Here is a 13,375-nt window from a genome sequence, read left to right on the forward strand (position 1 = left end):
CACAATCAATATGTTTTTATGTTTTATGCATTATTGAAAGCAAAGCCCAAACAATGACCTAATTTAAATCTACACTACTAGATTTACATGCACTTCTTCAAGTCTTTGTGATCTCTTTGGCCCATGTAAATAATGTGAGAAGCCTATTGAATTTGTGATCATCTAATGGGATGATACCATTATGGTGGAGCTCCAAAGGTGCATGAAGAGCTCCATGGGCAGCGGAAATGGATGAAGGAATGGAGGCAAGTTGGAAGGCACTTGCAAGCAATGGAAGGTGAAAGAGGTGATAGGATTTCCTAATCTATGCTAGCCTAGGGAAGGTGGCTAGAGGTAGAGAGAGGAAATCTCTAGAAAGTGGTGACTCTCAAAGGCAATAGAGGGAGGAGTGCTCTCAACTCAAGTTGCATCTATTGCTTAAAATTTCAAGAGTGTCTACAAATGAGTGAAATTTTGGCTTTTATATGAAGCCATTTACACATGAGAAAGGAGAGCCTTTGGATGGAGTGGGCCTTGATCTTGGCCCTTAGATCAAGCTTGGAGAAGGAGGCTTGATCTTGGTCATTGGATGATGCCTTGGAAAAGGAGGAAGCATTCCTAATCCTTGGATGCTTTGGATCCATGAGGTGTAGGAAGAAGTGTTGACTTCCACTTAGTCCACCTTGGCTTTTTTGATAGCTCATGGCCAAATCTCCTATTGGGCTTAGTCAAGCCCAATTTTATCAATTGAACTACTCATTGTTTGACTTATTATTCTAGAAAGCAAAGCCTAAATAATGGGCCAATATTATTGCTATTCTATTGCTCTTTGAGAAACCTCTTCAAATCTTCACATCTTCTTTGGCCCATGTGAAGAGTATGAGAAGCCCATGTGGGTTTGGGCCATCTTGAATGAAGCCCAATTGGATCTTTTTTAGCATGCTCCTTGTTATTGGGCCTCTTGATGGGCTTGGGCTTGAAGGTGCATGTGGGTCATGTATTGGGCCTTGAGCATGATTTGGGCCTAGGCGTTGACCCAAGCTATAAGCCTTGTTGGGATCACATCAATCTTCTTCATCATTGATCTTGTAATTGGGCCTTTAAGTGGGCTTACACTTGAAATGGCGCTTGAAGGTGCATTTGGGCTTGTTGGGGTCACATCATTGTTGTTGTTGAAGAATTCAACAAAGCCCAATACTTTGGCCTATGTGTGAGGAATCCAGGTGCTGAAATTCACAATTTCCATGTTAGAAGGCTTCGTGTTGATGAAAGGTTGTTGGCCATGATAGTTACAAGACCATTGTGCCTAAGGAAAGCAACCACTCAACCTTAAATGAGGCAGACCTTTTGTTGATGTATTTTATCCAAAATGGTATACTTGTTGATTGGACCTACACCATTTGAGACCACATGATGAAAGCGAAAAGGCTCACTTATTTGAAGCTGCCATATTTTGTTCTCATCTCCAAGTTCATTTAGCACTTTGGAGTGGATGAAAAAGGAGAGCTTGAAGAGTATACTCACTTGTTAAATGGTGTGTCTGCTCTCAATATGCACAAGATAGGGTTCACAAAGGTTGGCAACACATGGGTCACGAAAGATGATGTTGTTGCAAATACTGGTGTTGGTGCACATGATAATGAGGTTGGACTAAATGGAGTGAATCAAGCTAACGAAGAAGATTTTGAACATGAACCTATGGCCATTGAACTTTACAATGCTCTAGAGCCCTACCAACTCTCACTTTGAAAGAATGGTTTTCCACTAGCTCAACGAGTTCAATGTGTCCCAAAATGAGCATCACAAATTCTACAATGCTAGGTTTCAAGACCTTGATGACTAGATTCACAATGTCACTGACTTCCTCTTCACTATCTACGATAGAGATAATCTAAGGAATGATTGAGTGGCGTGGCTATTAGGTCATGCATTGAATCTACTATGTTGCATTCTCATTTTGTGTGTTTGCTGTCATTTTCTGAATCTACAATTAGTTCGGTTTAATCGGCTGATTACATCAGCCATTGTAAGCTTTAGTTTCTATTTTTTTTCTTTTCTTTGCTTCTGTTGAGTGTATCCACTATCAATTGTCCCTGATAGTTTGCTTTTTATAGTTTAATGAATGAAAAGTTTAATATTTTACAATACCCAATTGCTTAACTCTATTTGATGAATCCAAATGGGGAGAAGAATGTGAGAATTGAAGTGAAAAAGTGAGAATTAAAACGTGAGATACATAATTAACTGAATCAATTTTAAAACTGAGAGATAAAGGAATCAAAATTAAAATTGGATCTAAAATTAAACCACAATAGTGATATGGGGAGCAGATGTATATGTGGATTGTTGATATGCTCGTGGTTGTGTGTGTATTTTGTGTGTGCAAAATTTATTTCATATTTTCAAAATGGATCTTGCTTCATCAATTCAATTCGAAGAATATTGTGTGAATGGATGTTGGCTTCATTAAATCAAGGGGAGATTGTTAGCATAAGTGACCTTAGTGAATGGATTTGATGAAGCTAATGCATATGAGATTAATGAAGACTTAATGAAGAATTGAAGTGATTCGTTGTTGATCAAGATTGGGGTGTATTGAATTTGATATCACTACAAAAAAAATTGAAATTACCGACAGAATTTTACCGACAGATATATTTTTGTCGGTAAATTTGAATTACCGACAGATTTTATCGATAGGTTTTAAAATTTTAATTACTGACTGAACAATCCGTCAATAACACAAATTTCATTTATTGATAGAAAAATTCGTCAGTAATTCAATTTTTTTTTACCGACAAATTTATCGACGGATTTTTCCGTCAGTAAAAGAAGCGGAAATTTCCGACCCAAATTTGAATTACTGATGGATTTTTTTGTCGGTAAATCCATTTGTCGGTAAAATCCGTCGATAAAAGGAGTGGAAATTTTCCCGCCCAAAGCTCACCTTCTAAGAAGACGAGAAGAAGAAGAAAAGAAGAAAAAGAAGGAGAAAAGGAGGAGGAGAAGAAGAAGAAGAACAAGAAGAAGAAGGAGAAGGAGACAAGGAGGAGAAGAAGAATAAGAAGAAAAAGAAGAAGGAGAAAGAGAAGAAGAAGAAGAAGAAGAAGAAGAAAAAGAAGAAGAAGAATAAGAAGAAGAAGAAGAAGAAGAAGAAGAGGAAAAAAGAGAAGATGAAGGAGGAGAAGGAGAAGAGGTAGAAGAAAGAGGAAAAAGAAGATGACGGCGTCGCCGGCGATGGCAACAACGACCACGAAGAAGAAAACGAAAAAAAATTGAAAGAGGGAGGAAGAAGAAGATGAACAATGCAACAAATTTACCGACGAATATTTTGGTATTTACCGATCGATTTTTCGGTATGTAATTACCAACTGATTTCTCAGTCGATAATTACCAACGATTTTTTCGTCAGTAATTACCGATAGGTTTTTCCCTCGGTAATTACTGACGGATTATTCATCGATAATTACCGACGAAACATGATTTTCATTGATAAAATTTTACCGACAAGCAGTTTACTCACAGATTTTTGATCGTCGATAATCCGTCAGTAATGTTCATTTAGCGACGGATTTTGACCGTCGGTAATATTAGCTTTTCTTGTAGTGTATTGATGTGAAGATCACAAAGCTTGAAAATTGGACTCAATTCGTAAACTTTATGACATAGTGAAGATGACCTTTGTCTTTTATTTGTCTTTTAAATCATTTTAAAAAGGGTTTTAACAGGTTAAAAGGTTGTTGCATATAGTTCTGGCATGAATGTATTCAATTAGTTGAATCACACGGGGCGACTTTTCACCTGTGAAAGAGAAGTCGTGTACTCATTGAACCACACTGGACGACTTTTCATATGCAGAATATTAAGTATTACCATGTAGGTTGTAACATCCTTGAGGAATATTACTAATGTTTAATATATGAAAAAGAAATAAAATTAAATGCCTCATTTAATATAATATCATTTCCCAAAAAAACAGAAAATTTAAAACTTTAATACAATGTAATAAAAACAGGAGTCCATAATTATAAAACCGAAGTAATATTCAAATGGCTCCAAAAAGGATTACAAAGTTATCTCAAAACCAAAATAACAAATATATATATATATATATATATATATATATATATATATATATATATATATATATAAAATCCCATGTTATCCCTCGCTCTGAGTCTATGCATATCCTGACCCACCTGTCACATCATCTGCTCCCAGATAACGAGTTATCCGATCATCACCATACACACACAGGAAGGGTGAGCTATGCACACTGGATAAACAGATACATGAAATAAATATGTCACCCATCCCAAAATAGTATAATTAAATATCTCATTGTTTTCAAATTACCCATTCATGATCTCATAGTCCTTCATGAGTCATATACATGAACTAGGTCTTGGGACGTCACTGTGCTTCCACAAAACTAACCCATTCGTGGTCCAACCCTATGAGCCTATCCTGCTGATAGTCCTGCACTACAGACTCCTCGTCTGTAGTAAAACATCCAAGCATTCTCAACTTGGACCCTGGCACGCACGCAATCACCATACTATGGACTCCTCGCCCAATAGTAGCCGACGGGAACATAACAAGCTCCATGCCCATCATGTGTCCAACCATCAAGCACATCCCATACACCTATTGGACTTAGTCCTTCGAGCCCAAACACCACACCACATGCATATACTTCCTATACTGAGGAAAAAGTAGCCAAATCATACACACAAGCACACACAAACCTGGAAATTCGCATAAACTCGCTTAAGCCAGGGACTCTCGCCCAAGCTAAGTCCTCAGCCTCACTTAGGCTAGTTCACCTCGCCTGAGCGAGCTTAAAACAGTGGCCACATCACGTTATCTCGCTTAGGCGAGATCTGTTCGCCTAGGCGAGATCATCTCTCGCCCAAATACCCCATTCAATCTTGCCTAAGCTACAATGCAAACAACACATCAAAATTGGTCACGATATCTCGCTTAGGCGAGACCTTCTCGCCTGAGCGAGACTCTAATTCGCTCAAACACACACAACTCCTTGCCTGGACGAGGTTTCACGCTCAGAATACAAAGGTCACGTCTCGACCTCGCTTAGGCGAGTGTCTCTCACTTGAGCCTCTCGCTTAAGCGAGAGGCAAGTCGCTCAACTCTAACCCCGGGTCGCCTAGGCGAGAAATGCGAACCAACACACAGACACGAAACCCTGCAACTCTCGCTTAGGAAAAATGGACTCGCTTAGGCGAAAATTGCAGAGGTTCTCCTCTGATCACATGCAAAAACAGCCAAAACAATGCCCACTCACAATACCAAAAGTACCAAACAAGTTATATTCACAAGCACCTCATATGAAAAATGTATAATACCCTTTTGATTCACCAAAACCAAAGGTTTGATTCTAAATAACCAATACAGTACCAAAACCCTCATACTTATACAAGACTCTAAAATAAAACTGTATGCACACTATCAAACCAACCAATCCTTCCACACATTGCACATTTTACCAAAATTCATACAACACAGAATTCAATCGATTATACCATGCCATAGAATCATACATAAATCGTGGAATTTTACACACCCTTAACCTGTGATTTTGGAGTGAAATTGAGAAGAAGATGATTCCTTATTCCAATACTTTGCTTCAGCCCTTTGCACACCCAAACTCTCCTCTCCCTCTCTCAATTCCTGCTTCTCTCCAAAAGCCAAATCAACAACTCCAGAAACCTTCCTTCTCTCCTAAAATTTGGCTTGTATAGGTGCCTTAATAATGGGTTTAAAAACTGAAACGAAAAATGTGCTTAATTATGTTTTTAAATTCCTATTCATTGTTAACTATGGTTTTTCAGCCCTTTGGCTGCTCCTCCCTCTGATTTTTAGCTTTGCCCTTTCAACTCCACTCCAAGCTAGAATTAGCAAAAATAAAGCCTACTTTATGCCTAACAAGGTTTGAACCCATGACCCTCTACTCATAGGGCCAAAGCACAACCACTATGCCGATTCACATTTTTGTGATACACTCCAATCAATGTAAGTTTACAATACCAATTCCATACTCATACATATCTTTAAAATCAGTAATAAACAATAACACATAATTGGCATACATAAGACTCGAACCCAAGTCCTCTCACACAAACCAAGTACTCTCAACCACTTGAGCTAGTACTTTTCCACTTCATATCAAACAATAATTAATGCCATAAAGGCGTTTTCTACCCGCATTTATTAATTAATTAATTTTTTAATTAATTAATTTTCATGGGTCTTACAATTCCTCCACCTTTAAAAGTTTGCGTCCTCAAAAATAGGACTTACCAGCAAAGAGGTGAGCATAAGACTTCATCATGAGATCCTTCATCTCCCAAGTCATCTCTTGGGTTGCCTCATCCCAGAGAACCTTTACCGTCTTCAACTCCTTGCCTCTCAGTTGCTTGACCTGGGTATCCAATATGCGAACTGGTCCAACTCGCATAGTCAAATCCTCGCGTACTTGCACCTCATCTGACTCCAAAACATGATCTGGACTTGTAATGTATTTCCTTAACTGTGAGACGTGGAACACATTATGCAAGTTGGATAGGTGAGGTGTGATAGAGGTCGTACCCCACCAAATTAAAACATATTAAATATAGTATATGAAAGTGAACCAAGTCGTCTCCCAACGACCAATATTTTCATTCAAAGCAAAATTTCCAGATGAACACAACAATAACACAGAGGGGGGGGGTTGGCAGATTCACACAACTTTGCTAAATTCTAATCAAAACACCAAAACTGAATTAAACACAAAATTCAAAACGTACTGGTCCCTTGATTCCACTGAAAATCCACCAATCACAGGTTACTAAATCAATTCTCTTATCCAATTTACTCTCATGAAATCTGAATTAATCAACTATGCGAAAATTAACACAGCTTCATTATGCCATTAAGCATAACACACATCCTTCTTTCAATTTCACACACACACAGAGATTAAGCAACTGTGGCCAAAACCCGAACTCACTAAGCATGACAAGGATTCTAAAATTGTTCAAAACATGAACCACGATTAAGCATCACAAATTCCATTTCATTCAAAGCTACGAAATTGAATACGATGAAGAGAAAATAGGAATTGGAGTGCACTGCATATCATCAACCTCATGGTTTCAAATCAGTTTCTTCAAGGAACCAATACGAAAAACTTAGCTAGACATAGAGAATGAACAATTAAACATTTCAAAACTGCAATCACAAAACAGAACCAAGATCCCTAACTTATCAAATCTGAAAACGCAATTTAAGAGCAAAAATAGAGATTTCAAAGCTTAAATGGAATGCCAAACGGTGTTATCATATATAAATGCGAAAACCCCGTGAATGGGTATTGTTTCAACTCAATGAAATCACAAAACGAGCTGCCCAATGTAGAAAACGAAATCAAAACGCAAAACCCTCAATGGGTGCTGTTAAATGTGCATAAAAACGGTAAAAATAACCCAAAAATGTGAAAAACCGCAAGGGGAGGCATCCATGGAAGCTTGGAGCACGAAAAAAATGGAGTTGGAGAGAATGGAGAAGATGAAGTGGCGGCCTCCTCCCATGCAGACCTAAATTGCGTGGTCATATCACCCTTGCCACTCATATTTACAAAACTGCCACTCATATTTACAAAACTGCCACTCAGATTTACAAAAATGCCACTCTGGCCTCAAATGTTGACCCATTGACTTTGCTGACGTGGAATTGACATGGAAATGACGTGGCAATGATGTGGAAAGTCTCTTCAACTAAATATTAATGTCCAAGCTCCAAAATTGCTTCACCCAAATACCTAAAAATAATTAAAAACAAAAATTAGGCCAAATAATGTGAAATTAGTCCAAATTCGGAATAGTGGCCCAATAAAGCCCAACAGATGAAAAACACTCTAATGATGAACAATTAAGCACTAATCAACTGTCTAATGGGTACACAAAGGGTAGTGGAATGAAAGAAAATAATGACTCATCAAGGTGGTAGAGTGATTTCGTACGCCGTTACTCCTATTCTCCGTGTAATCTGATAAGGTCCTATAAATCTTAGAGTCAACTTCCTTGATTTAAGAACCCGTCTGATACCTGTGGTTGGCATAACCCGGACGAATACATGGTCTCCTTCATCAAACTCAAGTGGTCGTCTCCTCTTATTCGCATATGACTTTTGCCTACTCTAAGTTGCTTGCATCCGATCTTGGATTAACTTGACCATACTAGTCGTCTGTTGCAAAAATTTAGGACCAAGCATAAAGGTTTCACCATCCTGATACCAACACAATTGAGTTCTACACCTTCTTTCATATAATGCTTCATAGGGTGCCATACCAATACTGGAGTGGTAACTATTATTGTAGGTGAACTCCACCAAAGGTAGCACATCATTCCAGTTTACCATGTGATCCAGCACACAAGACCTCAATAAGTCCTCTAGAGATTGGATGGTCCGCTCAGACTATCCATCTGTCTAAGGATGATACGCTGAACTCATCCTCAACTGTGTACCTAAGGCCGCCTGTAATGATTGCCAAAACCATCATGTGAATCTAGGATCCCGATCTAACACTATGCTTTCGGGTACTCCATGCAATCTCACCACTTCTCGCACGTACAACTCTGCTAACTTGTCCATAGACCACTTCTGGTTCATAGGCAAAAAATGACCACATTTTGTTTTTGTGGTTTTTGTTTATCTATGTCCTTTGCTTCTTAATTGAATAGAAAATAATGATTTTGAATCTACATGCATGCTAATCATATGAGTTAAAAGGTTTTTAAATTAAATTGAGACTTTACTTTGATTTTGTTTAGAAACTTTCATTTGATTAAATAAGTTTTTGCCAATAATTGAGACTTTAATTTGATTAGAGGTAATTACTTTAACTAAAATTAGTCAAGACTTTACTTTGATTAATTAAGTTTTCTATTTGGTAAAGAAACAAAGGAATAGACATGATTAGGCATAGTAAAATTAATTGAGACTGTACTTTGATTGAATTTACTATGGACAATCTAACAATTCTCACTTTTAATTAAGACTGTACTTTGATTAAAAGTGAGGATGCCAACAAATGAATTGAGTCTTTACATTGATTGATTTGTAAATCAACAACAATAATTAATTTAACAATAATCTCTAGATAACCAATGAAGAATCTTATTTAGAAAAAGCAGTGGAATTGACCTATTTACTATTATTGTGTTTACAATCTTCCGTGTCATTATCTTTGCATATCAAAACCCCCCTATTGTTATAGTTGCTAGTTTTAATTGCATTTTTGAGAATCAAATATTTGAGATCAATTCCGTATTCGTTGTGAGACGACTCAGGGTTATCTTAACCCTAACTATTTTCTTCACTACAAACTGGCAATACTGAAGTTGCTAAAGTAGTGGTAATTTGATCGCCTAACGACAGCGATATCAGCCATCCTCTCCCATTTGATAATCCTTCCCTTTCTTTGTGCCTAACCACCCCACAAACTGTTGCAATTCCAGATCGTGTCCCTGAGCCACACGAATTTCATTCAAAAATTCATTAGTGACTTTTAGCAAGCTGCACTGTATCGAGTTTTGCCCAAACTGCATCCCCAGATTCATATCTCAGAGTTTCTCAATCAACTCTAACTCCTTTATCATCATGCAAGACACATGTATCTTCTTCCGACTCAAAGCATCGGCTACAACATTTGCCTTGTCCGGATGATAGAACAATTCAAAGTCATAGTCCTTCAAATACTCCATCCACCTACGCTGCCTCATATTAAGCTCCTTCTGGTCAAACACGTATTTCAAACTTTTGTGATTGTTGAATACTTGGAATTGAGAGCCGTATAGATAATGCCTCCAAGACTTAAGAGCAAACACAATGGCGGCTAGCTCCAAGTCATGAGTCGGGTAATTCTTCTCATGCACCTTCAGTTGATGAGAAACATATGCCACTGCCCTCCTTTCTTGCATCAATACACACCCAGACCTTGATATGATGCATAACAGTACACTTCGAACATCTTCTCTGTATCAGGAATTACTAGTACTGAAGCGGTAGTCAAACACTTTTTCATCTCCTCAAAACACTCCTCACATTGTTCAGTCCAAGAGAACGGCTAATCTTTTCTAGTAAGATGTGTCAAAGGGTTTACTTTCTTTGAGAACCCCTCCACGAATCTCCTGTAATAACCAGCTAAGCCCAAGAAACTTCGCACCTCTGTCACTATCTTAGGCCTTTCCCACTTCAACACAGTTTCTATTTTAGCTGGATCCACTCCGATACCTTCAGCGGAAATTACATGCCCAAGGAATTGCACTTCCTCAAGCCAAAACTTGCACTTGGACAACTTGTTGTACAGTTGGTGTTCCCTGAGTACATCCAACCTCACCCTCAAATGATCAGCATGTTCCTTCCGTGTCCTCGAGTAGATAAGAATGTTATCAATGAAGACGACAACAAACTTATCCAACCAATGTCGAAAAATCCTATTCATGTAATCCATGAGAATCGCCGATGCATTCATCACTCCAAATGGCATAACCACATATTCATAGTGGTTTTATCGTGACCTGAATGTTGTCTTTTGCACGTCCTCCGGCCACACTAAAATCTGGTGGTATCCCGACCTCAAGTTGATTTTAGAGAACACCCATGCGCCCTTCAACTGGTCTAGTAAGTCGTCAATCCTTGGCAGCAGATATTTGTTTTTAATAGTCAGCTTATTCAACTGTCTATAATCCACACATAGTCGCGAACTCCCGTCCTTCTTCTTCACTAACAAAACTAGAGCTCCCCAAGGAGACGCGCTCGGTCGAATAAATTGCTTCTCCAACAGTTCCTCAATTTGCTTCTTGAGTTCTGCAAGCTCAACCGGTGCCATTCTGTATGGAGCCATAGACACTGGACCCGCACCAGGAATTAAATCAATGGTGAACTAGATGTCTCTACTAGGCGGCAATCTTGGCAATTCATCTGGAAAGACATCTGCATACTCGCTAGCCACCGGTATAGATTGGATCACCTCCGCAACACTTTTCTCCTTTGGCTTGGCCACCACCATAAAGCACATGGCCCCATCTTGTAGTGCTTTCACAGCTTCCCGAGTTGATATTAATTCCAACCCTTCATGTTCTGGGAATACCAAACTGCGCCATCCACAATCAATTATGATGTGATTGTTAGACAACCAGTCCATGCCCAATATCACATCCAGTCCCTCCAAGGGCAAGCACACCAAGTTCACCTTGTATCTATGACCTACCACCACCATTGAACACCCAACACAGACTGAACTAGTAGCTACCTGACCTGAGGAAGGAGTTGAAACAAGCAACTCACACCCCAAGTCATGTGTCTCCAGACTCAATCTGCCCACACAAGCATTAGAGATAAAAGAATGGGTTGCGCCAGAATCAAATAAAACTAATACATCATGCCCCATAAGTAAACAAGGTTGTAATATCAGGTTACCTGACTAGGTAGCCTCAGTAGATGTCATAGCAAAAACCCTCCCACTCGCCCTAGCTCGTTCTACTGGCGAGGCTACTGGTTTCTTCGCACCAGGACTCTTCTTCTTAGGGCAATTGTTTGTCGCATATGAAGCACTTGCGAAGGTCACAGGATCCCACTACACCACCTGCCAGTTATGGACAATTTCTCTTTAAATGGGGTCCACCACACTGATAGCAAGTGGGACCCTGGGACGTCTGTGGTCGGCTGTACGACTTCTTCATATGCCTCGCCTCTGCGACATTCCTCTGATGTCTACTCACAACTAGGCCAAGGCCCTTCTCCAGGTGCTCAGCACTCTTGGCCTGTTCCACAAAGACTGGAAATCTTCTCTCGCAATGGTGTTACCACCCTCTTTAACTTACGTCTGAGTCCTCGCTCAAACTTTAAACATCTCTATTCTTCAGAAATAGCTTGCGAGTAGTACCTCGCCAGGTGCTCAAACCTGTTCACATATTCCTGCACCGTCATATCTCCCTATTACAGTGCAAGGAACTCAGCCTCCCTGTCTTGTTTAGCCATGTCTGGAAAGTATTTCTCTAGGAAACGCGTCCTGAAGTTGGCCCAATCTATCTATTCCTCTCGGGTCTGCATCTGTTGTTGCATCCCCGCCCACCAGTACTCCGCATGATCATTCAGAAGGTAGGTGGCAAAAAGTAGTTTCTGCTCATCCGCGCAACTCATTACAGTGAATATCTTTTCACACTTGCGGAGCCATGCTTCCGCTTCATCAGGAGAGGCTTTGCCAGTGAACTCAGCTGGCATGTGGCGCAAAAAGTCCTCCACAGTTGGCACCCTAACTGGTGTTGATAAAGGATTGATCCCTACCAAGGATGATGGCCCATGGCAAATGCTTAGAAGAAAGGGAGTTCCTTGATCCCTTCCTTTGCTTTTATTTTCTTTACTTTAAAATTCCTTTAAGTTGGCTTGGTTGACTATTTTTGAGTTGACTTGTTGACCTTGACTTTGGGTTGACTTGTTGACTCAAAAGATTAACTTAACCTTAAACCAACATGCTAATAAATTCCTTAATTTGCTTTTGTAGGAATAAGAAAGGAGGAGGACCACATAGGAGACACTTGGCGTCCTAAGGAAGAGAGAGAAGGAATAAGACTTTCTAGAAGCATCTAGAAAGGGGAGGCCCACATGCCTTGGACACCAAGTCTTCTAGAATGTTCTAGAACCTTCCTTTGGGAGCCTTGGCCATGAAGACTTGCCACCTAGATGGCTTGGACGAAAATTCACCCATGTGCACCCTAGGATGACCTACTTTCTAGAACATGCTAGGTTTCTTTTGTAATCCTTTAACTTAGTTGTTTTGCTAAGGGGCCCCTAGACTTGTCTATTTAAGGGGACCTCTAACACTTGTACAAGGGTTGAACATTTTGAAGAAATTATACACTTTGTGTTTCAACCTTTTGTGAGAGCATTCCTCCTTAGGGAGTGGAGTTCTTTCAAGCCTTATCTTGCCTTGGCAAGTGGCGGCATGCACCACTCATCTTCAAGGTTGCCATGGCTTCTTCTAGCCTAGCCTTGTAGTGGCGTGAATCCTCCATTCCTCCCATTTCCCTTGCTTTTCATTTTATGTTTCTTTACTCTTCTTGGTTTATATTGTTTCTATTATATGTTTTTCCTTTTGATTTCTTACTCCCCATCAATCCATTCTCCTCCTCTCTAGAACCTTGGAAAGGAACCTTCACATCTAGATAGCTTGCTATCTTAATGTCCAGTGGGGATTTCCTTGGTTTTCTTAATCAACTCACACCATATTCAATAATCTTAAAAAGGAACAAGATAATCCTTCATCATTTGGTATCTAGAGCTTTGGTTGTCCTTGAATATGGTGTTTTCATGTTCTAACCTTGTCTTGTGT

The 13,375-nt window shown here is 39.5% G+C and overlaps 1 protein-coding gene across 1 annotated transcript; it reads right to left on the reverse strand.

Annotated features, from left to right (window-relative positions):
• Nucleotides 1-10,927: 10,927 nt before the first annotated feature.
• LOC114175282 lies at nucleotides 10,928-11,434 on the reverse strand. Its single transcript, XM_028060062.1, has one exon. It carries the CDS (start codon nucleotides 11,432-11,434, stop codon nucleotides 10,928-10,930), a length of 507 nt encoding a protein of 168 aa, XP_027915863.1.
• Between the last annotated feature and the right edge of the window lie 1,941 nt (nucleotides 11,435-13,375).

The sequence above is a fragment of the Vigna unguiculata genome, chromosome 3 (genome assembly GCF_004118075.2).
Source record: "Vigna unguiculata cultivar IT97K-499-35 chromosome 3, ASM411807v1, whole genome shotgun sequence".
Classification (NCBI taxonomy): Eukaryota; Viridiplantae; Streptophyta; class Magnoliopsida; order Fabales; family Fabaceae; genus Vigna; species Vigna unguiculata.

Excerpts from the sequence above, each read along its gene's own strand:
- LOC114175282 (XM_028060062.1), bottom strand. The coding sequence starts at position 11,434 with ATGGGGCATGATGTATTAGTTTTATTTGATTCTGGCGCAACCCATTCT.